The sequence below is a fragment of the Anastrepha ludens genome, chromosome 6 (assembly GCF_028408465.1).
Source record: "Anastrepha ludens isolate Willacy chromosome 6, idAnaLude1.1, whole genome shotgun sequence".
In the NCBI taxonomy this organism is placed as follows: domain Eukaryota; kingdom Metazoa; phylum Arthropoda; class Insecta; order Diptera; family Tephritidae; genus Anastrepha; species Anastrepha ludens.
In genome coordinates, this window is record NC_071502.1 from 38,593,650 (window position 1) to 38,619,101 (window position 25,452).

General features: G+C 36.0%; 1 protein-coding gene across 1 annotated transcript in view; it reads right to left on the reverse strand.

Annotated features, from left to right (window-relative positions):
- Nucleotides 1-17,768: 17,768 nt before the first annotated feature.
- The window catches only part of LOC128866234 (putative uncharacterized protein DDB_G0286901), a 125,523-nt gene continuing 117,839 nt past the window's right edge, over nucleotides 17,769-25,452 (reverse strand). Inside the window, exon 3 of the mRNA XM_054106808.1 lies at nucleotides 17,769-17,819. Coding sequence (XP_053962783.1) covers nucleotides 17,784-17,819 — 36 coding nt within the window. The 3' untranslated portion in view covers nucleotides 17,769-17,783. The remainder of the gene's footprint in view (nucleotides 17,820-25,452) is intronic.

A 25,452-nucleotide genomic window follows, 5' to 3' on the forward strand; every position in this document is an offset into this window, starting at 1 on the left:
TTAGTGGAGTGCTAGACTCCACCTCTGCTATGTCAAACTTTGGAATCGACAATGCAAAGGCAACCCAAAGTAAAATTAGAGGTTAAAAGGTCTTACTGCTGCCTAAAAACTAAAAAAACGCACAGATGGGCAATTATATCGTCTGGTGTTTTATAATAAACTATTCAATACACCTAACTGACTTTGCCAACGTTGGCCCAATGGATTTATATTCATGTAGGTATATGGGTTCAATGCAATAAAAATCATAAATTAGGCCTAATAAAATTGGGTTTAGCTATCAGTCTTGTCAATTCATCTATAAAACCGAGGACATGTCAACACTGCTAACCAGCCGACCAGCCGCCCAACCACCAAGCTAATCAAACAATCTCTCCAATCAACAAGAATGTAGAAACGTCTGGGCGACGGTAAGTCTTTACTACTTTATCAAATGCGCCACTTCCAACTGAAGCTGTAACTAAAACAAAAGGAAAGAATGGTAGACAGGTCCGGTTGACCGTCTCCAAACGCACACACTCATGTCGAATACTCCCGCTGATATGCTATCTCTAATTTGTTTATAGAGTTCTGTCGCTCTGCTTTGGTTGAATTCAAGTCTACGGGTCGGTGCATATACTTGTTCTTATTCTAGCCTTGTTTAATTCATAGCAATTGTTGCTGCTAGAGCTGTTGTTCTGGTTTGAAGTTTAAACGCTTGAGCGAAGTCAAGAAACTCCGTCAAGGGCGCATTTAGCAAAAGAAACGGACGACGACTCTGACGCGCTTTTGATTATGCAAGAGTGTGCCAAGACCATTAGAATGGCTGCAACGGCTGCATGATTATGGTGCAGTCAACGACAACGGCAACGACAACAACAAGTCCAATCGCACCCATACAACCAAACATTTCGAATGGCAAGCATGTACACATACACACACCCAAAAATACACGCTCACACTTGGCATGCGCATAAATTTATATCCTCTAAGCAACAGTAATGCAGCAACAACAATGCACCTGCCAGCTAATGCTGTTTAAGGTACGTATTGGTGTGGCGTGCACATGTAAGTATTCACATACGTACACACAAATCCATACACCGCGGCACTTTGGCTCCTACTCTTCACGCTGGATGCGGATGCGAGGCGTTCTCGGCGCATAGTGATTGGATCTGGTTGTGGTCGCCACTGCGCAGCTTGGCTGGTTAACTGGTTGTTTGGTTGGTTGCTCGGTCCGTCTGACCGTCGTTTGGTCGCGCTCACCAGCAGCAGTTGCTGTACGCCGCTCACAACATCACCAGCCACGGGCTGAGTGCATGCACAAGCTTAGCATTCGGCAACTTGGACTAAGCAGCACCGGTAGCTAGGCAGTCAAGCGGCTAAATTGCAGAAGTCGATATACCTGCCTGCCAGTTCGCCAGCCTGCAGCACAACACACTTCAAAATTAAAAATGCAGCGCTCGGTAGCAGCGGCGGCGCACATTTTGCCGTGAACTAATTTGATAATGCAGTCAGTTAGCTGGTGTGTTTTAACACAGTAATGGCAGCAACAAAATATGTTGCACAGCACAGAACAAAAAGTAGAATTCATACACTAAAATCAAACAATAGCAACAACAACAGTAGCCAGTTAGCAAAAGCAAAAAGACGAACATTTATTTGCTGCTTTAGACAAACTTTTTGAAAGTTACTTTGTAAGTCGGTGTAAAATCAAAGAGATTTTCAATTTTGAAAGGTGGCGTGCGCGCATGCGCCCGTCTATAGAACACATACATGCATATACATATATCAATGCGCCCAATATTAGGCGGGGACACCAATTTGCACGGATATGGCTTTCGAGCCATATAAGCTTTTAATTGGCTTGATAAGTGGGCAGCTACAGGCGTAATGCAGTTAGCAGTTTTCAATATTTAAAAGAGAAAATGTTACTTTAAAATAAAATAATTAGTTAATAACAATTAATAATAAAATGAACACAGTTCTAATAAAAAATGAAGCAACTTTAAATAAAATAAATTTACAAAAATTAAATTAAAATAAACAAAATAAAATAAAAAAATTAAACAACATAAAATAAAAAAGTAAATGCAATAAAAATAAATAAAAAATAAAAAAAATACAAAAATTTGAGAAAAAACTAAAAATAAAAAAATTTATGTATAAAAATTAAAATCAATAAGTACTAAAATATTAAAATAAATAAACTAAAAAAAACTTCAACTAAAATATATAAAATAAAATGAAATAAAAAGAAACAAAATAAAATTTACTGAAATTAACTAAAAATAAACAAATTAAAAAAAAAATTTAATAAGTTAAATAAAAATTAAACCAAAAGGATCAATTAATTAATAAAATATACCAACAACAAAGTCAATTTAATAAGAAAAATACAAAATATAAATTAAATTAATTAAATAAGAAAAATAAAACAAAAAAATAAAAACATTAATAATTTATAAATAAAAATAATAAATAAGATGAAACAAAGTAATATTAAAAGAAAATAACCTAAAAGAAATTGAAAAATAAAATTAACAAACTAAATTCAAATAAATAAAAGAAATTTTCATTAAAAAAACTAAAACATAAATCAAAATAAATAAATCAATCAAAATAACAAATAAAAATAATCAAAATAATAAATAAAAATAAACAATCAAAATAATAAATAAAAATAAAAAATGTAAAATTATAATTAAATAAAATAAAAAGAATTTTATTAAATTTAAATAAAAAATAAAATATAATAATGTGAAATAAAATCAAATAAAAATAAAAAATAAAAGAAAATAAACTGAAACCAACTAAAAAAAAAAATAAAATAAAGCCGAATAAAGTAAAATAAAGAATTTAAATAAAATTAAAAAGTAAAAACCAATAAAAAATAAAAAAATTAAAAATAAAAATAAAAATCAATAAATACTGAATAATGAATAAAAAAAATAAAAAAAGATAAAATAAAATACAAATAAAAAAAAAATGATAAAATAAAATACAAATAAAAAATAAATAAAATAAAACTAAACAATTTAAATAAAAATGCAAAAAAAAAAACAAGTGAAATAATAATCAAATGAGATAAATCGAAACTTACTTTAAATAAGACAAATACAAAAAAATATAAATTAATAAATGACAAATTAAGTAATTAATAAAAATTGAAAATATTAAACAAGATAAAATAAAATGGCATAAAACGAAACATAAAAATAAAAGAAAATAAAATAAAATAAAATTATCTGAAACAAACTAAACTAAAGGGTTTTCCAATACCAGTTGTTATTTTGATTTGATTATTGATGATGAACGATTTTTTATGGCCGGAATTGGATGGTATTGATCTGGACAACGTTTGTTTTCAACAAGACGGCGCTACGTGCCACACAAGCAACGAAGCCATTAAAATTGTACAGGAAAAGTTTCCGGACCGTGTTATCTCTCGAAGAGGTGATCACAATTGGCACACCGAGATCTTGTGATTTAGCACCTTGTGACTTTTTTCTTTGGAGCCACGTGAAAGAGAAGGTCTACGCCAACAGCCCAGGGTCGAGTCAAGACCTCAAAGATGGAATTCGTAAGGCTATCGAGAACATAGGGCAGCCACTTTGCAATTCGGTTATGGAAAATTTCATGAAAAGGATAACGTCATTCCTTCCTCTTTGTAATGAAATAAACACTCGATCATTTATATTAAAGCATTTTTCTTTGAATATCAAAATAAAACCTATTATTGGAAAACCATTTATAAAATAAAATATAAAAAGTAAAACTAAATAAAATAAAATAAAATAATATAAAATAAAATAAAATAAAATAAAATAAAATAAAATAAAATAAAACAAAATAAAATAAAATAAAATAAAATAAAACAAAATTAAAATAAAAATTAAATAAAATAAAATATGACATAATATAATAATAAATAAATAAATTTAAATTAAAATGAGATAAAGTAAAATATTAGATTAAATTTAAATACCTCAAAATAAAACAGAACTAAATAATATACATCAAACTTATAACACTATCACGAGAAAAGGTCAAACAATTCGCAGGATGAACAGGAAGGTTGTGGAATGCATTATGAAGAAATTTGTCTAGGTAGGTCAAAAATTATAACTTTTCCAGGAATCACCTCAAAAAACAAGTATATAAATATAATTTGCGTTTACACCCATTTCTGCGGTGTCTGGCCGAGCTCCTAGTCCAGTTTGTGATGTGCGCCTTGTGCGTCATGTCAGTTTTATGCCGCCTCCGAACAACAAATGGTTTTCATTATGACCTGTTTTTCTACTCAGAAAATTGCAAAGAACCACGACCAGTGATGAACAGTAATTCGGAAAATGAATCTGTAACTCTGGACTATAACACAGTAACTATTCGAACTCTAAAACGAAAACATCGCCCTTCTACTATATTAACGAAGAATCAACAAAGGAGAGAGCATTCAAAATCTCTCTATGGTGAACGGCTGTTGCTAGGTAACATTTCTCACTGGGTCCGAAAATATACATAATTTTCTGCCCGTTATGAACAGTAGTTTTCGAATAGGGAGTGTAGTTTTGTAGCTCATTCAATTTCGGACAATATTGCGCCAGTTTAAAGTGATTCAATATTCGCATTGGTGTCTGATAATTTTTTTTTTTTGTTGATGCTGTTACACATTTCCTTCCATGTAACGGATGTGCGACATTTTAAACTATGAAAGTAGATTTTCAAGATAAATTTATAAAGATTCTAAAGGAAAAGTTTGACAATTTGATGTATTCTTTTTTTAAATTTTGTTCAAAATTGTAAAATTTGGTTTTTGTTGTAATATATTTAAACTATGTTTTTATAAAAATATTAAATAAAATAAAAAATAGGCAAAACTTTGCATTATGTCGCGCAGCTATTATTGTGAACACAGATGTGACCTTACATATGGTCGTAAAAAGTTAACAGGTTGAATAAAATGGGGTAACCCTTTAAGGTCCATTAATTACGACCAAATTCCAAATTATTGCACTATCAATTGAGCTAAGCTCACTAAAATGGATACTCGGGTTTCACTTATTACAAATCAGGTGTCAGTTTTCCAGAATTCAAAATGGCGGACGCTTAACAATTGATCTAATGTCATCATTATGTTACATAACTCTGAGATTTTTATAATCGCTGATACCTGAAGCCATTACAATCTTTCAACGAATTCAATCATCCCTTTCAGCGAGGCTGTGCCTGCACTGATCAGATATTGGAAACAGTGGTTCTCTGGAAATACAAAGTGCGTTCCCTTCATAAAGGCAGTACTGATTAGACTAAACGGCTTCCTCGTCTCTACGGGATTCTGAATGTAGCGAAGCCACATTTTCGTTTTTGAAAATATCAGTAAAGTATCTGTTGTTCATTTTTGAGGTTTGTCACTCACTGAGAGTCGCTAAAATAATACACCAGTTTTTGTGTCACTCAATAATTTCAGAATCGCAATCATTTCTGTCGCAAAGGTAAACGTCGAAGTTGTAGCCAAACTCGATTTCCGTGATCTTATTGTCATTGTCGTGAAATCGACCTTGCTGAATGGCTAATTGCAAAGCTTCCATTAAAGAACTCGCATGTGAGGCTGGTCGTTTCCATCAGTTGCATTCAACTAAACGAGGCATTGCAATCGCTTCTCTTCATTTCTATTGAAATGCCAAAGCCAAGCACTGGAATGACAAAGCCACCCACTCTGTGAATTCTAAAAATACCACACGTACTTCGGACACCCTGTACAAATAGAATGACTAGAAGTTCGCTTCTATGTTAACTCTTTACTTGGTTTCTTGTTTTACTTTTTCTACTTGCTTTGAAACGTCATTGCCTGCGTAGGCTGTATCACCACTATTCCAGAAAGTTAGATACGAACACAAAAGTGTGTATGTGTATGCGTGTATGTATGCATGCTTGTATATGTATGTGTTTAAATCATATTTCCTTTTTTGTATTACACCTACGTAAGCGCGAATTCTTCATTCACAGCGATGCACAGCTAAAAATAGAATCTCATCAAACGAAATTCACCGCCTTATCGACGCACACCAGCCACCATCACAAACACAATGACCAGCCAACGCATTGAGATGTATCCTCAGCAATCGGTAGCAGTGAGTAGACGTTGCCAGCAGCAGCTGGTAGCTCATCAAAGTGCTCTCGGTGAGAGTGATGATTTACACTGACGCCCCCAATGCTACTTGTATATGTACATATGTATGTGTCTGTATGCAAAGCTATGCCCACGCAATTCACTTTTTAATTCAGTGCGCATTCTAAAGTAGTTTTTCGTTGCTCCCCTACAATTACAGCTGGATTGGTTCAGGGAGGGAGTTTGAAACATTTCTGCTTTCTCCCCCGCTTTGAAAAAATATAAATGTTAACACTTGTTGCGGAAAGTTAAAAGTTACCAGAGCAAATTTACAAGTCAACGATCTGGGCATCCGTTTCGACAACCTGCGTCCAAACATTAACCAACCGAACATCTGCATAATCTAGACCACATGCAAATCAACCGATAATTTAACGCAAATTTATGAGCCAGTGTCCATATATTGGTACTAGCCGTACACACACAAACAGAGCTTTTTTATGTGTAATTGCTTGTGCCCTCATTGGATGTCCTCGATATAATGAAAACTCCTACATGTTGGATTACATAAAATGAGTAACCCGGAAGGAAATTTTAATTATTATCTTCTTTTCTTCTTGCCGGCTGGCGTAATAATCGCTTAAGCGATTTCGCCCGACTTCAACAAAGCGCGCCAGTCGTTTCATCGTCGTGCTAACCGGATCCAGTTGGATACAACAAATGAAGCTAACTCCTTCTTCAACTCCTTTTTATAACACAAAGCAAGCCTTCGTCTGTCTCTGCTACCACCAGCAGGTAAGGCATCGAAAACTTTTAGAGCCCGAGAGTTTGCATCTATACGGACAACATGTCTTAGCCAGCGAAATCAGTAGATTTTTATTTGCTGCACTATGCCTATGACGTTGTAAAGTTCATACAACTCATTATTCCATTGCCGGCGGAACTCGCAGTCGCTTACGCGCCAAGGTTTAAAGACCTTCCACAGAATACTTCTCTCAAATACTCTAAGCGACGTCTCATCGGATATTGAGCCGTATAGAGTGTTAGTTTTTTTCGTCTAGAGAAGGCTTTACTACTCAGTTGCCTACTTAGTCCAAAGCAGCACTTGTGGACAAGAGAAACTCCTATTAGGTTTCAAGTCGGGCATTGCTACGTCCAGAGTAATTCCTCGCTCCTTATATAAAACTGGGAGTTGCTGTTTCCTATTCATCTTGATTCTTGATTCCCATGGCTTATGTAGTAGATATTGTAAGCTATATCCAGCCTTTGGGTATCTGGGACCAATATGCCCATAAAGTCAGGTCACGGTTTCCCTTACAGATCGGTTGTTATCTTAGTATTATATTCTGTCAATATGGAGTTATCCCCTTCCCTACATGGCGAGTGACTACGTCTCATTGAAATCACCTATCAATCAAATATATTAAATTTTTCTAAAAATATCTACTCAGTATGGCTGTTGACCAATATCTGAGTAGTTGGCATCATCAACAATGTAGTGTTCTAAGACCACTCACGCACGAAACACATAATATTATATTTTTGGATGAATCGCTGTAGTGCACGATGGTCGAATCAGCTGCTACAGCTAATGACATTTCTCACGTGTGGGTTCTCAAACCTCCCCCGTCCTGCGACGAGTTCTCCAAAGCCGGAGCTTTTTTAATGAATCCTAATCAATAGCATTGCGTTGCGAACTCAGAGTAATAAAAGAGAAGTAGCCTTGCAATTCACAAAAATGGCTGAGTCAAAATGAAACAAGGTACGTATTGGCAAAATTGCGAAACATATTTGGCCCAATTATGACAATTCAAAAATAGGAGGTCTGCTTCATAAAGGCCAAACCAAAAAAAACAAACCGGGGCTCTCGTAACTCAAAGCTCAAGGGTTACACCGCCAGCGTCTACATTAGGCGCGAATGAAAAGCCGAATTCAAAGCAAGCGCTAAAAGAAATCTCTAAAAGTGCTTTGACTAGCCATGTAGATTTTGCGACAGATAATTTTGCAAATGATAGTGAATCCTGATAATAGACGACGCCAGGGGTTCGAAGAGAAGCTTTTTAAAATAATCATTGGGGGAATAATTAGTCCTCAGAAGATACTAGGCAGCGCTACTATCAATCAACCAATACTTTTAAGATTGCTCGTTTGTGTCAAGAGAATGCGGGTTAAAAAAGGAACTTTTCGCCAACAGATTTGAAAGATCGACAACTTCTTTCCCTTGCTGAGAGGAGTAAATTCCATGGTGAAAAGATTTTTAGTGGCGTGACCAAGATCAGACCGTTAACCGGCTCTCAGTGAATTTGACGAATCAGTAATCAGGAAAAATCAATAACGAGCTGACGTAACCAGGGCCATGACAATGATTTGCTTACGGAAAAACTGAGATTGTGTTGGTGATATACGAAACAACTCAACAGGGTATCCGCTCATGTTACTTCGTTACCGTCTAAACAACGACTGCTTACACGAGTGTGTTAATACGTTTGAAATAAGCGGGCATAATTCTGCTGCCGAGTACCCGATAACATGGCAGCCAAAGTTACCCGCACAATTTTGATTTTCACAATAGGCCGTACTTTGTAATCGATCATCTTTGAATAAACTCGAGAATCGAGTTGGGATGATAAAATTAGCATCTTCACTTATGACAAAAAAATTGTAAATAAATAATTCTAGAACATAATAGTGTTATAGACAAATTAATAGTGATCATTTGTGCATTACACACACACATAACGGTCTCTTCAGTGGTGGTCTGAAATTTTCATGGAAATATTTCTGTGAGGCATTTTAACCTTTCAACGACCTCATAAACTTCACATTTGCAAATTTTAAAAAATAAGGGCCCAACCAACCCACACAGTTAAGAAATACTGGGCTAAATTATTTAATTAAATATGTCCCATTAAATTTTATTCTGGACTCCTAAAGGCAATATTAATGGTAAATGTTATTTTATACCAGTTTTCTCAAATAATTAGAGTGAGATCAAGTACACTGTGAACAAAAATTGAGACTCTTAGAAACAAACCGACAGGTGGTTCAATAATCAACAGCTCTTCCCACTCCATAATTGCCATACCTAATACTTCGCGTTTCTTCGTCGCATGGCGTCAGAATAGCGGTCGGGATTTGTCTTCGCAGTTAACATAAGAGGTTGCTGTTGAGTTTTCCAGGAAGTTGTCAATTGAATTGGCCTCAGAGATCTCCTAACCAGACAACGGCATCCCCTTAACTGTTGTTAAAGGGAAATTGCAAAACTTATTTCTCAGAAAAGCGCAGGACAGATGGAGCTCGATATATTCGTATGCTATTTCGAAAACCCTTTGCCCCCAGTACAATGAAGGTCCAGTATTCGTAACTGCTGTCATTGCACGATCGCCAAACATACAGGAATGCTAGGTTTACGATTTAATTCCCATTGCTGTGAGGACCTTTCAAAGAAAGAGACTGTTGAGCACTTTCTCTATAAATATCCGGATTCGACAGCTAGACATTAAGGTCACTGGGTGCTCCTTTCTTCGACAGCCTGGGACAGTTCTCCAACCTAGATCCCATTAACCTTCTCTATTACATTATCAGCTCTGGTTAGCTGTAGATGTCTGCCCGTTGGATGTCTATGAAATTGACGCTTTAGTGCTTCGCGAGGGCCAGACTGGTACTTCAACCATTTCACCTACCTAACATACTAGGCCTTCATAGATGGATTCTGATAAATTTAATTTTTAGGACAAACATATTTTCTACCAAATATATTTCACATCTTTCACTTCCCACATGGTAAAAGCCATTTCCATTTCCCTACCGGATAACTTCGCACATTAATAACCGCCACCAACCTACATGAGGGTACACGCTCTTTGATTTGTGACATCAGACACAAATAGCCTATCGGCTAATGCCCCATAACACGCACACGCAGGCGCTCGCACTCATTCTCGAACATAACCAACAAGTGCAAATGCATGCAATGAAGTAAAAAATGCTCCATCAAGGACGAAATATATATGGCGCCTTTGCACAGTGTTACCACATAATGTCGTTTAGCATATGTTTAGCTAACAATTCACTGCGGTCGATTGGAGGTAAATATATGTATGTCTACTAGGAATATTTAATATGTGGGCAGCGTATGCATGACTGGCGTTGCATGAATGTTTCCGCTTTGTGGAATCTTGGCTAAAAGTTTTGAACCGCAAAATGAGGTGGTGTTATGTACAGTAGGAAAGCGTACCATATTTCAGGCTACAAATAAAATTGTCTATTAGCAGTGGCTGAAACAAATTCTAAACGGCGCAAGAGATGTGTGATGGTACAGATAAAAAATATTTTATTGAAGGGTTGGGTTGTTTTGATTTTAGAAAGTACATTGCAGAATATTTATGAAAATGCTAAAACTGGTCGGTGCCACACACAGAACAATTCACATAAGCCGCAGCATAAGGCGAACTCGGAAACTTTCCAAAATGGAAGCCCTATACACGCATTGGCTGTTGCACCGAAACAGTTATGTCAATTGGTCGCCTAGAATCAGCGGTAGGCATTAGGCTATTTTTTCTGGGAATAAATTTTACACCAAGGAAGATTGAAGGGTGGAGACAATAAAACGAAGCCTACATTGGTGAGGTAAGTGCCGCAATTCGTAAAAGAGTGCGGAAAAATTGAATTGACAGAAGAGGCTATGTTATATTTCAAAATTGTTTGAAGCGCTTGTTACTAATCAAATTGACCTGAAAAAATTTGAGAAGTCATAATGCTCCACAACCCAGGCAAATCAGCCTACGAAGAAACGTTATAGCGACCTTTCTCACAAAAATTTTGGAAAAATTATTAATTAAACGAACCAATGAAATAAGTGAAAAAGAAAATATAATTACTGGGCCCCAATTTCGATTCCGTACTAAACATTCGACTATTGATCATATCCATAGGATTGTTCAAGTAATCGAGAATGCATGTGAAGAGAAAAAACATGCTCTGCTGTATTCATAAAGTATGTGATGATCGGCTACTAAAAAAAATAAATGCACTATTACCAAATCAGTACTATCTCATTTTACTTTCTTATTTATCCGATCGTTACTTCAGAGTCAAACAAGAAGATGCGTATTCAGGTCTCAAAGAAATACAGGCTGAAGTTTCTCATGGAAGTGTGCTGGGCTACCTCCTGTCTTTACTGTTTGCTTCTGACCTGTCATGCAATCAAAACTGCGTTACAGCAACATTCGCTGATGATACAGCAATACTTTCAGTAAGCAAGACTGCAAGTGAATCGACCTCGGAATACCAAATCACCATAGGCAACATTTACGATTGGACAAAGAAATGGCATATTCGATTTAATGAAACAAAGTCTGTGCATGTAAACTTTACATACAACAAAATACGATACCTTCTATATACTCATACATACAAAAATGGAACACAAATTCGTACTCAAATACAGCAAAGTACTTAGGCATGACATTGGATGCTAAGCCCAGATGAAGCGAACACGTAAAGAAAAAAAGAGGAGCTTGAATTTAAATATAGATATATGGATTGGCTAATACGTAAGCTATCGCTATTATTTGCCCGAATCAAGATAGTTTTGTAGAAGCAAATATAATACTAAAACCTCTGTGGACTGCGCTCAGATATGGGGTTGTTCCAGCCAAAGCAATATTCAACTATGATAATTCAAAGGTTGCAGAACACATAGGCTAAAAAGTGTCGTTGGTGTTCTTTGGTATATGTGTACCTATCTCTGATCTTGAACGTGACCTCTGCTCTTCATTCAGTTCCAGACACAATAAAGAAGATAACAAATTCTCATAAAAAGATACCTAATAAACACATAAACACAGAGGCCTCCATCTTTTCTTTTATTTCCATAGTATTTAAGTAGAGTATCCCAATACTAATTTGTTTTATACAAACTCACTACATATTTCTCGTTAGTTTCAAATATTTTGTAACTAGTCGTAATGAAAACTTAACAAAAAATAAAAACAAATATATCGTTTCAATCTCTCCATTAATTTCCATTAAAATTTTCAATAAAAGCAAACTAACCAATTGCAAATATTCTCTAATTCACGACTGACGTCTCACATGGGTTTAAAGAAAATGTTCACACTATAAATGACTTCAGTAAAGTATTAGACAAAAAATATCACCCAAGGCTTATAAACTCGATCTTCTTGGCTTTCAACCTCGCATCTTGCGTTGGATCTCCTCTTGCCCCATGATAGAATGTAAAGAGTAATTTTTCAAAAATGTTTTCCTCAGATTTTAGTCGGTTTAATACAGCGAAATGTTTTTTTTTTAAGTTGTTTATTTATTTGTTATTAATAATGTTATGTACTAAAATAAACGATAGTTTTAAGTATATAATATGATTATACAATGACTCTAGACGAGTTCTCAAGTACATGACGAGCTTCTTATAGATATATTTAGTAACATTTTATTAATTGATGGTATTTTAGGTGTGTCTGCTTTAATTTGAAGCTTTTATAATATTTTATGATTATTACAGCGAAATGTTTTAAGCCTTCGAATGCAAGGCCTTTCCAATATATTAAAAACAAAAAACAATGGCAATGTTGGAAAAATTAGAAAAAGGCAACATTTTAGAGTTTTTACGACTGTAACTTCAACTAACCAGAGAAAGCCCCAGATTATGATCTTAAATCGGTAAAATAGAATTAAAAATGATAATTTTGCATTTTTTAATATAGAAAATAACAAAAACCAGTTGTATAACAATAAATAAATATTTTATGGAGATATGGAAAATTTTAAACATGGTTTTGTGCTCTACTCGACCAAATCTACAACATCTACTCTTTCATCTTAAAAGTATATAATTTTGTTTTCTTTTTGGGGCACTGTGTTATTAAACACTTCCTTTAAAAATTTCGAAATTTTCATTAAACAAGTTAAAACCACAATATTTGATTTAATTTTTGGTTACATTGGCACAATTTTCGAATTTTATCTATACCTTAAATTGTCAACATTACACGTTTTTAAATTTTTTTATTTTTTGTTCAGGAAAAGCTACCGTTTTAGCACCTTTGGCAATCCAAGATGGATAAGTTTTTAATACTCCTTTGATTGATACACGACAAGTTATATCTTCTATCGTAGGATTCCCATAATCTTAATCCCCAAATTTTTCCCACGTGTCGGGAATCCTATCGGAGTTTAAAAACGTTTAAAATTCAGAATCTGTAAAACAGTCTGTAAAGTCAAAAGTGGCTTGACGAAATAATATTACAATAAAACTTTTTTTGGAATACATATCTAATAATACCACTAATTTAAAATGTGATCTAATTTATGTAGTTATTCTGTAGCCACCGCCTTGATCTAAAAGTTCCAGTATCCGCTAAAAGACGCTCTAAATAAACTGATTTGAGTTCTGCTTTTTTTTTTTTTTTTGTTCGTTTGCCACATCTGTGATTAACATTAACACCAAATTTTATCGTTGACATTTGTAAAAGTTACGTGGTCTTGAGTAAATCTACCTCTGCACGTGTTTTATATTCCTCACAGTTTTAAAATTTATTCGAATTTGATTCAACGAACTTGTAGGTTAAAGGTTGGGAAACTGTTACGGTAATGTAACTCTAAAAGAACAGCCGCTTACGAGTGACATGAACGCTTCAGAAGAGATCGTAAGTCTACTGAGGATGACGAACGTAGTGGCAAGCCATCGACATCGAAAATTATGAATATATCAATAAACCGCTAATTAACATGGATCCGTTCTGGGCATTGCAGGTAATGATTTTGGTTTGTGTCGTGTTAATGTGAGGCTGAATCCGACACAAGTGAGTGAACAGCTTCAAATGAACCAACACATAAAAAACACGTCGTTTTTAGTCAAAAAAGAAATCGATGGCTCACGATATTAATTGATTACAACGATAGTGTACACAACGAATTTTTGCCAGAAAGTCACATTGTTAATAAGGTCTATGGTATTATTTGTGCGTTATGAGACGTTTACGTGAAGCGATTCGCGAAAAAAAGAAAGGCTTTGGGAAAACAATGCGTGGATTTTGCACCATGACAACGCACCGTCGCATGGTGCCATTATTAAGCGTAACTGTTTGGCTAAGAACGTAACGAATACCATCCAACAGCCATCGAATTCAGCCGAAAGAAAGTAATCGAAAAATCCAAGAATGCTCTGATGGTTATACCCAAAATAGAGTTCCACACATGTTTCGAGAGCCGAATCAAATGCTGGCATAAGTGCGATGCAGTTGATGGGGAGTACTTTGAAGGCGATAATATCGCTTATGGGACATAAAACTGTATTTTGAATTTTCTACATACATACATTCCACGAACTTTTTGATCATGATTGAATTCGCATAACAATTAACGAAAAGAAATTATCGCAGCTATCGCAAAACAAAAGTCGAACCAGATTTGCACACTATGTAGTGTCTGAACTTTTATGTCCGCAAACGTAAGTTTGTGTGCTTGTGTTCTGCTATTTTCCTCATTTACTATAAATCTCGCGGCATTTTTGAAAAACATGGTTATGAAATAGGATATTTTAGCTATTATTGTTGTTGAAATTGCGTACTTGCATTAATATAAATTACTGCATCTCAATAAAAGCTTTGCTATTTATTTGTTTAGCTGTTTTTATTGTAATTCCAAGCTCGCTTTAACGTCATTAATTTTATTTGAATTTGAAATACCGGTTTTTCCCTCCCAGCAAATTGCAAGTAATGATAGGATAATTAATTAGAAGATCAGACAAAAAACGAAGCGCTGATTCAATTCAGAATTGAAATCAATTAATATTCATCTAACTCGCTAAACAAGCATTCCAGTTGGATTTATTAATGATTTGCTGAATTCTTTAAATTCTAATTTGTAGGTGATGAGTTGAATTCAAAGCGAAGATTACAGTGAAAAATTGTGTATACGAAGGTTGCCTTTTACATTTTGCGCCCTTGCAACGCTTTATTTAATGAGCTGTAATTCGATACTTTTATCAAAAAATTGCGTGGTTTTTAGTATAAACTTACATATAAAATTTTCAAATCGAGTTTTATTTGTACTTTTTTCAGTGAGTTGAAAAATCCGTCTCGCCCAAAAAATGGAACAAACTCGTAAATATTTTCGTGCAATGATTTATTACGATTTTCGACGCGCATTATCGAGACAGGCCTGCATTGATCAACTTTTGACCGTCGAAAAGATTTTTTCTCGTTGGATACAATATAATTTGAAAAATTGCCGAAAAAACGAGCCGCGTCAATTGGTGTAACGAAATGTTGAAGAAATTCAGCGCGATGGTTCAAAGCACATCTATGACATCGTAACAGGTTACGAATCTTACATTTAGCAGATGAACCGGAAACAGAACAACAATCAACACTATGGGTGTTCCAAGACGAGCTTAATTCAACAAAAGTGTCCGCAGAAGGAGCACCTGTCGCCTGTTTTTTCAGGAAATCTGCGCTGTCGCAACTGTGCCACTACAGAAGCTTGGAACAGTCAACTCTAAGTGTTACACAACCACTTTTTTGCCAGAAGTTTTCGGAGGATTAAGGAAAACCAACCGCCGAAGAAGAATCATCCTTCACAAAAACAATGCGAGCACTCACGTATCGGCTCACACAAGAGAATTTTTGAGCACTTGCAAATCGAGTTAATGGGTCATTCCTGTTTCCTTACAATTCCACTTCATACGACTCGGTTCATTGCGTCCCTAGCATTTATAAGACGTAAATCTACATCAACATCGTCTGCCCATCTTCTTGGCGGTCTTCCACGCATTTTACGGCCCATAAAAAGAGATTTGAATATCTCTGCCGTAATCCGGCTGTGGTTTATCCTGAGTGGGTGTCCAAACCATCTCAGCCGCTAAGCTTTACTGAAACGCACAGTGTTTTGACCTGATGTCAGCTGTTTAATCTCATCATTGTATCTGATTCAGTACGATCCATCAGCTTCCCTTACTCGTCCAAATATCCTCCTCAGGATTTTAGCTTAAACGACTGCGATAAGAATTTATTTTTGAGAAGTTTCAGGTGAGCAAAATAACTTCTATAATTCTATTCATTGTCATTGATTAGGGGGTCTGCAGCGCTGCTAAGGCTTAACACCCAGGTATTATTTAAAACTCTCCACTTTATGAAGAATATATGGGCCAATCTCCATGTTGCCTAAAGGCGCTTAAAGATCTACCGAGGTATTTTGTCTAAGCGACCTTAACTTCAAGGCCGACTAGCTTTGCTTTAGTTATCAGCTCCAGGGTTTAGTAAGCAAGTGCGCGTTGGTTCCTCACAACCATAGTGAGGTCGTCAGCATAGCCGCAAATCGGGACGCTTTTAGTGAGGATGGTAGTTCCAGGACCGATATCGCTGATTACAAAATTTAAAACTAGGTTAAATATGACGGTAGAGAATGTGTCTTCTTGTTTCTCACCTGTGACAACATTAAATGACTCTGAAGTTTTTCCTTGGTTGTTGTTCCTCACATGGCCATTGATACCAAAGACGTGAGTTTCTTCGGCACTCTTTGCCGACGAAGTGTTTTCATTACTGGGCGCAAAATGTAAAAGGCAACCCTAGTATTGAAATCTATAATTGATGACAAAATAAAATTCCAGCAAGGGCTACTGGAAGTAGAGTAGGTGAAATATTAAAGTAATGATTTTATTATGCGTTGGTGTTATTCAACACATGTGTGCACACAAACCCATACATATGTACATATGAATGTATGTGTAAATAGTACATGCTCAATAAAAGCGAACAAATCAGGTTTATTATTCTGACAGAGATAACAGTATAATAGAGTGTAAGAAATATGTAGTTACTCCATAAACACCGCTAGAGCACACGAAATTATTCCACAAGCAAATTGAGCAAAATTGTAATGTGAAGTAAACAACAATCGCCGGCACCAATAAAATTTAAGTATATTTGGAACTACTAAACAGAGTCAACAGATTTTTATTTGATTTTATAGTTACGCCTGCTAATGGGTTCAGCTGAAAATATTATGATAACATTACGAGTATATTTCCGGTTCCAGGTAGCGGTAATACATAATCTGTCCCTACATATACATACATACAGTATTGGTCAAATAGCACCCCCCAAGTGCATTTTTGCGATTGCTGATTTTGCAGAGTAGTTGGCTGCTGCGTGAAGTGATGCGGCTTTTTATGCTTCAGTCTTACTTTCCACTCCCTCCGATCGGTGAGAGCTGAAGCTTCATGAGAGCCTCTTCATGTGCGATATGGCATATTTTTGGATTACCGCAGCAACTGACTCAATACAAAGATCACGGTCGAGCCTGATCGAGCAACACTTTGTGAAATTGCGACCAGCGATTGTAGCTTGGCATATTGTACGTACAAATCCAATTTATTTTCAAACTTTCTAAAATTAAATTATACAAACTAATGAAAAAAAGAAATCACTTTCTCAAGCTTGACTTCGGTTAAGTTGTGCGACATAAATTTTACATTTTCGTCGCTACTATTTTTTATTTCACATTCAACTCTTCTACAATAAAAATTGATACATAACAGTAATAATTTCTGGTGAGTTACTTAATGTTGTTTTGTTGCATATAGTATAGAGATCAGCTGATTCAACCATTACATACTCCCTTAAGTATGGCACAAATGATCAAGATTTACTTACATAAATGGATTAGGGAATTAAAGCGCCTCAAACTCAAAATCTTTGGTACATACCTGAAAAAAGAAAAGAGAAGAAAAATTAATAACACTATTTATTTAAATTGAATTAACGAAGCATATCTGAAAAATACTAAAATAGTAAAAAAAAAAATAATGCTAATATTATTCTTTCAAACACCGTTAACAGTTAACAATTTTAGACCGAATTCCATTCCAAATATTTAGTATGCATACTGTTTTCATATCATCATTATTTTATTGTTGTATATCACGTGGAGAAGAACTGTATGCCACCTCCTACAAAGTTCATAAGTTCAGAGGGTAACCTTTGCCTCTATTTCTTAATTAATTGGCTTATTTCGAGCACATTTGGCTCAACCGGCTTATGAAATAATTTCCTGTTATTGCACAGCAGTCAATAATAATTCGAGTAGCTCGATAACCAAGTCAAGATACTTCTCACCGTCGCCAAGTCATAAGGCGCAACATTTTTTTTATTAATAATAATAGACGTACCAGCCATTGCCTCTTCTGGAGGAAAATATGTCCCTAGCTTTCCTACAAGGGAGCAAGAAATTTCTACAACGACGGCTTCAAGTAGTACTGCAGCGGGATGACATTTGGTGATGATGACAAAAGGTCTTTCAACCGAAAACCTTTGCAGTACTTAAAGTAGCAGACGGAATAATTGGCGAAAGATATTCACAGCTACGCTGCTTCTCTGGCAGAGAAGTGCGCTACGAGTTTTGATGGCAGTGGAAAGATAGAAAAAAGTGCGAAATCATTTCTTTCTCTACTTCATTTAGATAGTCTCTGCAGAAATCGTATCTGCCTAAGTTGACCCGTGTCGCATACTTGGATGCAAAATTTTACTTACAATTTACCCAATTTCATACAACCATTTAAAGCATAATACAGGGTCCGGCACTAGAAGTGTAACCAATTAAAAAGGCCATAAATTTAGTTTGGAAAATTACTTTTATTCAATTCAAAGTAAAAAATGTGTGAAAATAATACAAAATTAAGAATCAATTTACTTTTACTCGATATGACCACCTTTTGCCTTAACTATGGCCTTGAGACGGTCCAGAAACAAATCGCCAGCTGCCCAACTGTGACTTGCAGGTACTTTGGTCCACTTGCGGACAATGTCTCTTTTCAGCGCCTCGAAACTGGTGGATCTTTTAGTTCAGACCTTGCTCTTCAAAGTGCCACAAAGAGATTAATTCATCGGATTCGCGTCTGGTGAATTTGAGAGCCATTGTGTGGACTTTAGTTCGTTTGGAAAGTTCGCATCGCTTATTTTCAGCCATTCTTGGTTCACTGTGGGACGGTGCCGAGTCCTGTTGAAACGTACGTGGTCTGGCCCTGAAATGTTTGTCTGCGCACGGCTTCAAAACAACCTCTAGAATATTTTCCCTTGACGCCAGGTTCGATGGAAACGATTGGAGAGCGCCCATCTGCGGTTATAGTGGCTCAAACCATTACCTCTGGCGGGTGCTGCCTCCTGGTGGTCAATCGATGACTCAAATTCTTATATGAACGGTCGGTCATAAAAACCCCTTATCGTTTTGGGAGTTTACGAATTGCTCAATTTGATAAAAAAATTTCTTGTCAGAAAACATAATGTTCGGAAATCGACCGCTTTAGGCCAAGCGAAGGAACTCGATGGCTTTCTCACGCCTGACTTGTTGCTGCTTTGGTGTGAGATCATGCCCGTTTTGGATCTTGTAAAGCTTGACTTGGAGATCACTGAAAAGTATGCGGCGGATGCTACGATCAAATATTTTCAGTTCTTTCGCCATTTGTTTGGTACTTCGTCGGAGATTTCGCTCAAGAAAAAAAAATGGTTTTGCCCATCCTAATGTTCATATATGTACTTTATAAATAGTATGTACATAACTTAGCTATTATATGACGCATCTCCTCGTCAAACCTCATCGAACAAATATTGGTAAGAGTACGCTGATGTTAATCATCACTCAATTTTCGTAAGCACATTTAAGTATCAAAATTTTATTTGACATCATTTACTATAAACCTCTACAAATATACACAAACGTGTATACACACATTCATGCATATAACTACAATCAGTTCTGCCTACGCAAAAAATGGATCAGTGTGCAATTTCTATGTAATTATCTATGCAGAAGGAATGGGACACTGTAAGTGAAGTGTGTATGTATGAGTGCAAATTACGTTGCACTAATTTCAGGGACACGACAGCATATCCGTTGCTGCCGGCTTACCAAAGCTACCATATGGAAACTTGACGATAATTTTAGACGCCAACAAATAACGCCCACTGGTATACGGGCAAAGCGGGTGGTAAAGCGGCGTGACGATAAACCAAACGATTAATTGAGCTGCTCAGCAGCTGATTGAACAGTTGACTAACTAATATTACCACCTCATTGGGTTAGTGAATGAGAGAATATACACAGTTGCTTTTATTGTAATTCAGAGAGAAGGAATAAATGCTGCGTAGTAGGAAATAGAAAAAAAATGGTATTTAGAAAATGTACAATATATACATATATGTATATATGAGCACGTAAGCGCATAAGGGCGGGTTAATTTGTTTGGAAAGACTTCCCTCCGTATATAGAAATGCAAGAAAAAGTCCAAGAATAATTTTTTATACGAAATAATGCTTGGAAATTTTTTGGTACGATATTTTGAAAAATTGTTAAATATTGTAAAATCTAATAGTTTTTTTGTTTTGTTTTTTTGATGGTTTTGGTTTGATCTACATGTGGAAAGGGATAATACATATACAATCACTTTTTCTATTGCAATATTAAAAAGTTAAATATAAATTTTACGTACCGAAAAATCCCCAAGTACAAGTTTAGATTAAAGCAAAAAAAAAAAACAAAAAACAAAAAAATATTAATCTTCACATTACCTCGTATTGATTAAAATTTTTGAATCATCGGATTAATCTTTGGGGAGCCAGAAATCAACTTAAGATTTATGCTCCAATCGACTTTTTTCTTAGAATGGTCAGAGGATGTCGAAAAATCTTAGAGCGCCCTAGTGTGCATACTTGGAAAATTTAACTTAATATAATGTAACTTGACGTCATCAGGAAGAGGAGCAGCACAGATACCAAATATGTACTAAGTGTCTATGTGTGTGTGTATGTATCAAATTTATGTTACGGAAATTATATGCACGAATTTACACCAGTTGGCGACATAAGCCCAGCATATAAGAAAAATAAAGAAGACAACGCCAAAGATACACACTATCAGACACTAGCAGCACAACAACAATTTTGTTAAACCTACGTCATTTACGAGCCAACAACTCCTCGCCTCTGTCTGCCACTTTCAACCGTCTGGGATGAGTTGAGGTGCTCGAGGTGGTTCATTAGAAGACTCTCGGAGGGATATGCTTCGAAATTCATTCATAAAAATAAAATACTGATTACATGTGCCTGTGTGCGTGCGCGCAATATTTACGATATGCGCTGTTCATGCCAGCACATGCACACACACACATATCAGCTAGTCGAATAGCCGAATGAGTGGGAGTGTCAGCGTCCATACGCCACTACTATCATTTGCGCGTCACAGCCGGAAGCTGGGCGTTTTATGCAAATGGAAAACAAACACACGGACGGTGAATACAAATATGTACACAAAATGTGTTTATCAGTGAGCGGATGTGGTAAGTGCGGCTGCGCGTGTGTACAAACATACATAGTTAAAAACGAAAGATTGTGGCGCAATTAAGGACTCTCCACGAGTGAAATAGTTGAGTAGCTCAGTTTTGTGCGCATTACGGTAACTGTACAACTAAGTGTGATTGAGTGCAGCCTGTTGGTGAGTAGGCGTATTTGAGTGTAAGCGCATATTGAGTTTAAAAATCCAACGAATAAACAACCCCTCACAATTGAGTACACAATCCAAAACATTTTTTGACCTTCGCTTTTGCGAAATATCTGAGAAAAGTCAAGAACTTTTTCGAAGTTTCTCTAACGAAAGCCAAGTGTACTTCGAAAACGTGCGCAGTTAGCAAAAAGTACACGCAGACATACGTACAGATCTATTCAAAAGCAATTGGTGTCGTATGTACATACATATTTATGGCATGTGAAAAATTTCTTCACCACTGCGTATACGTAATTTATTTGCCAGCCCAAAAAACAGCTACAAATTTTTGAAATAAACTTTTTATTCCACACAACTACACAAATTCAAAAGTATATGTTTAAATTCAGCGCAAAAACGGAAGTGTGCAATTACCATATGGCAAATAATTTGTGTGCAAAAAACAAAACGTACACAAAAACATATCGCGCCTGCGGCTGAAAGACTTTCAACCCACCCACACACAAAAATCAACCAACCAACTGTTACGCACATCAAACGATTACATATTTTTCGAAATTGTATACCTACGTTTTGCCATGAAAGTCAATAGTAAATATGTATATGCAGTGCTTTAGTATACTTGTTATTTTTTGATAAGCAAATGCTTTCGCAGAAACGAGTAGCACGAGAAGGTTTGCTCAATGAATTTTCTCGTATACTTAACTGGCTAATAATTGGGTTTATAATATTGCGCTGCAAGCAAAAAGAGTTATTGACACTATTTTTGCGTGGTAGAAAATTATTGTGTGCGCCCATAAGAAAAAAAATGTACTATATGCATAAACAAATTGATGAAAGTGTATTGGTTAGTCATTAAATTTATATGTAAAGATTAGGGCCAGGCAAAAAAAATGCACTAAAAATCAGTTATTATAATGAATGGCTATTTAAGCACTGCGACCTAAAAAGATATACTGTGCAGCCATGTAGCCTACTCAAACAGTTTTAGACAAATAATAAATCCTAAAGCTGCTGTAGACTAAATTTCTACAAGCAGGTTTGGATCTATAACCCGGTTTCCCTCCATCGTGCCACTGCGAGACAGTCGCATAGAAAATGTTCTGTTGTTTCTTGTTCCTTTTTACAGTGTCTATAAAAATCATTTTCTGCCACACCAATTTTTTCCATATGGTAAATAAGTTTACAATGTCCGGTTAGTAGTTCAGTGTCGAATTTTCTAAAACCGCAGAAAGGTTCAGCACCAATGAAGGGAGTGTTTGCACCATTTCCCATTGCAATTGCCTTCTTGAAATGTAATCCTATAATTCCAGCCTGAGCGATCACTGATGAGCACCTCGAAATTCTTGGAGAATTCAAGCTTTTTTTCCATCTTGTCACAGGCCGTCAGGCATGGAGAGTTCAGAATTCTTGCATGACTTGTAAGATTGTTTTTTGTTTTAATGAAATAGATTAGGAAGCCTTACGACTGCACTAGCTGCCGACCGCTTGGCTATTACGTGAATTGGAATGAGTGCAGTAACCATTCCTAAAGCCGCTGTGGAGCAAGTTCGTGTTGCTCACGTTTTGCTCAATTGTATAAACTTAGACCAAAGTTGAGGTTAGGATAGCTCGTGCAGAATCGAATGCATCTCACCATTGCTTCATTGGAGGCCTGACGCCTATGACGCCCAGTTCTATACCTTTGATCTACAAATAAACAAACCTGCCTTAGTGATTTGGATGGAGTTTAATTAAACTCAGTAGCTCACTGCAATTTCTATTGAAATTTAAAAGATTCTACCCGAAGAGAAACGAAAAGTGCATACGTCTATCTTCAAGGCTTGACAGTCCAGTCCATTTAAATCTTCCTATATAACAGCTTCCCAGTGCAGCTTATGCAACGCATATACCAAACCTTTTTGGAATTTTTCAATCTTATATATATGACAATGGAAGAATAGGTTCCATATTAATGAACAATAAACTAGTCGGCTTCGAAGTAAGGAGTGCTTTCACAGTGAAGGGATAAGAAAAGTCTTCCGTGTTTCGACGTAAAACTCCAATCATAGAACAAACCTTTGGATATAAAGTAATCAAAATGTTTCGAAAACGTAAGTCCGGAATCTAAAATTATGTCCAGGTCTTTGAAATCTTCTTTCCGCCTAAGTTTAATATTGTTCAAAATAGAATCATAGATAATTGGATTGAGTTTTTTCCTGTATGAAACCACACATCATTTGTCGATATTCAAGTACAGGGGACGCAAGGTACACCATTATTGAAAATGTTTAAGATCCTTTTGACGATTGGTGTGTTACAAATAATTTGTAGAAATAGCTTAACGCCATCTGTAAGAATTACACATTTTACAAATTCAAATATTTTTGGTAAGTCGTTTATGAAATTTAAGAAAAAAATGGGCCCACAGTGAGCCTCTTGAGCCTAACGTTAATACGTCGATAGCACCTCCCGCAGCGGAAAGTTTTCTGAATACGATGAAGAACGTCTCAAATCACTTTTGAAGGAGATCGATCACCAAACCAGTCGTGAATTGGTGGAAAAAATGAACTGCGACCATAAACCGATTTTCAATCATCTTCATTCAATGGGATTTATCGAAACATTGGGAACCTGGGCGCCTCACGAGCTCAACGAAACAACAAATAAAGTCGCCAAAACGCAGTTCTAAACAGCGCTCTTTGTACCGAATCGTCACGGTAGATAAGAAATGGTGTTTTTACATCAATATGGATCAAATAAAGGAGTGGGTGGCTCCAGGAGATACGCCAAAAATGAGAGTCAAGCCGGATCTTCATCCAAAGATGATAATGATATGTGGGGCTGAGAGGGCACGGAGCACTGGGAAATGCTCGAAAAGAATTCCACGGTCAACAAGGAGCTCCACGTTGCCCAGTAAATGAGGCTCTTCGACTGAAAAGGCCTGATCGACATGGTCAAACCATACTTCTTGACGACAACGCCAAGCCCCATGTTGCACAAAGGCAAAGCCGCACTCCTAGAACTCGAATGGAAGGTCCTTCAGCATCCAACGTATACTTCGGACCTTGCACCGACCGATTACCAGCTTTTCCGCTCTCTGTGAAACCATATGAAGGGCATTACCTTCGATAATAAAGAGGTCCTTAAAAGCTGGCTCACCAACTTCTTTGTCACCAGAACAAGCGATTTTTGGTAGAACGACATCAACAAATTGGTCGAGAGATAAGAAGAGGTTGTTAACAGCAACGGAAAATATATAATTGATTAACTTATTCATATAATTTTTGTGTTTTTGTTCAAATAAAAGCCTTCGGTAAAAAATGCTGCGAACTTATTCCCCAACCTAATAATTTGAATTTTTGTCTTTCTTTAATTTAAATATATTTTTCCCCCAACCTAATACTTTTTCTGCGGTATACGACACCACTCTATGTTTCTCATTCACTTCATCTAAATAATGAAGTTTTTTCAAAACATAATACTTAAAAAAAAATGCAGCGAAGCAGTCGATAAAAAAGTGCATTATAAAGCGCTTCAGAGATAGTGACAAATATCGACCCAAATTCTCACTTTTGGCAGGTACTTAAACTTAAACTCACTGGATAATTAAAATACTTGTACTTAAATGTGTAACTATTTGTAAATTCCGCGGGGAAAATGTAGTCGAACCAAATAAATATTTGACCATCGATTTATTTTTTTATTTGCTGAGCTAACAGCTGCTAGCAGAAAAGTAACTGTGCAGCGTACAATTGAAATTTACTTATAAAAATGATGTGACAATAATTTTCATTACGACACTACTTTTTTACTCCATTATTGCTTAAACGTTTTTATTCACTTTTTTGCTTATAGTATTGTGC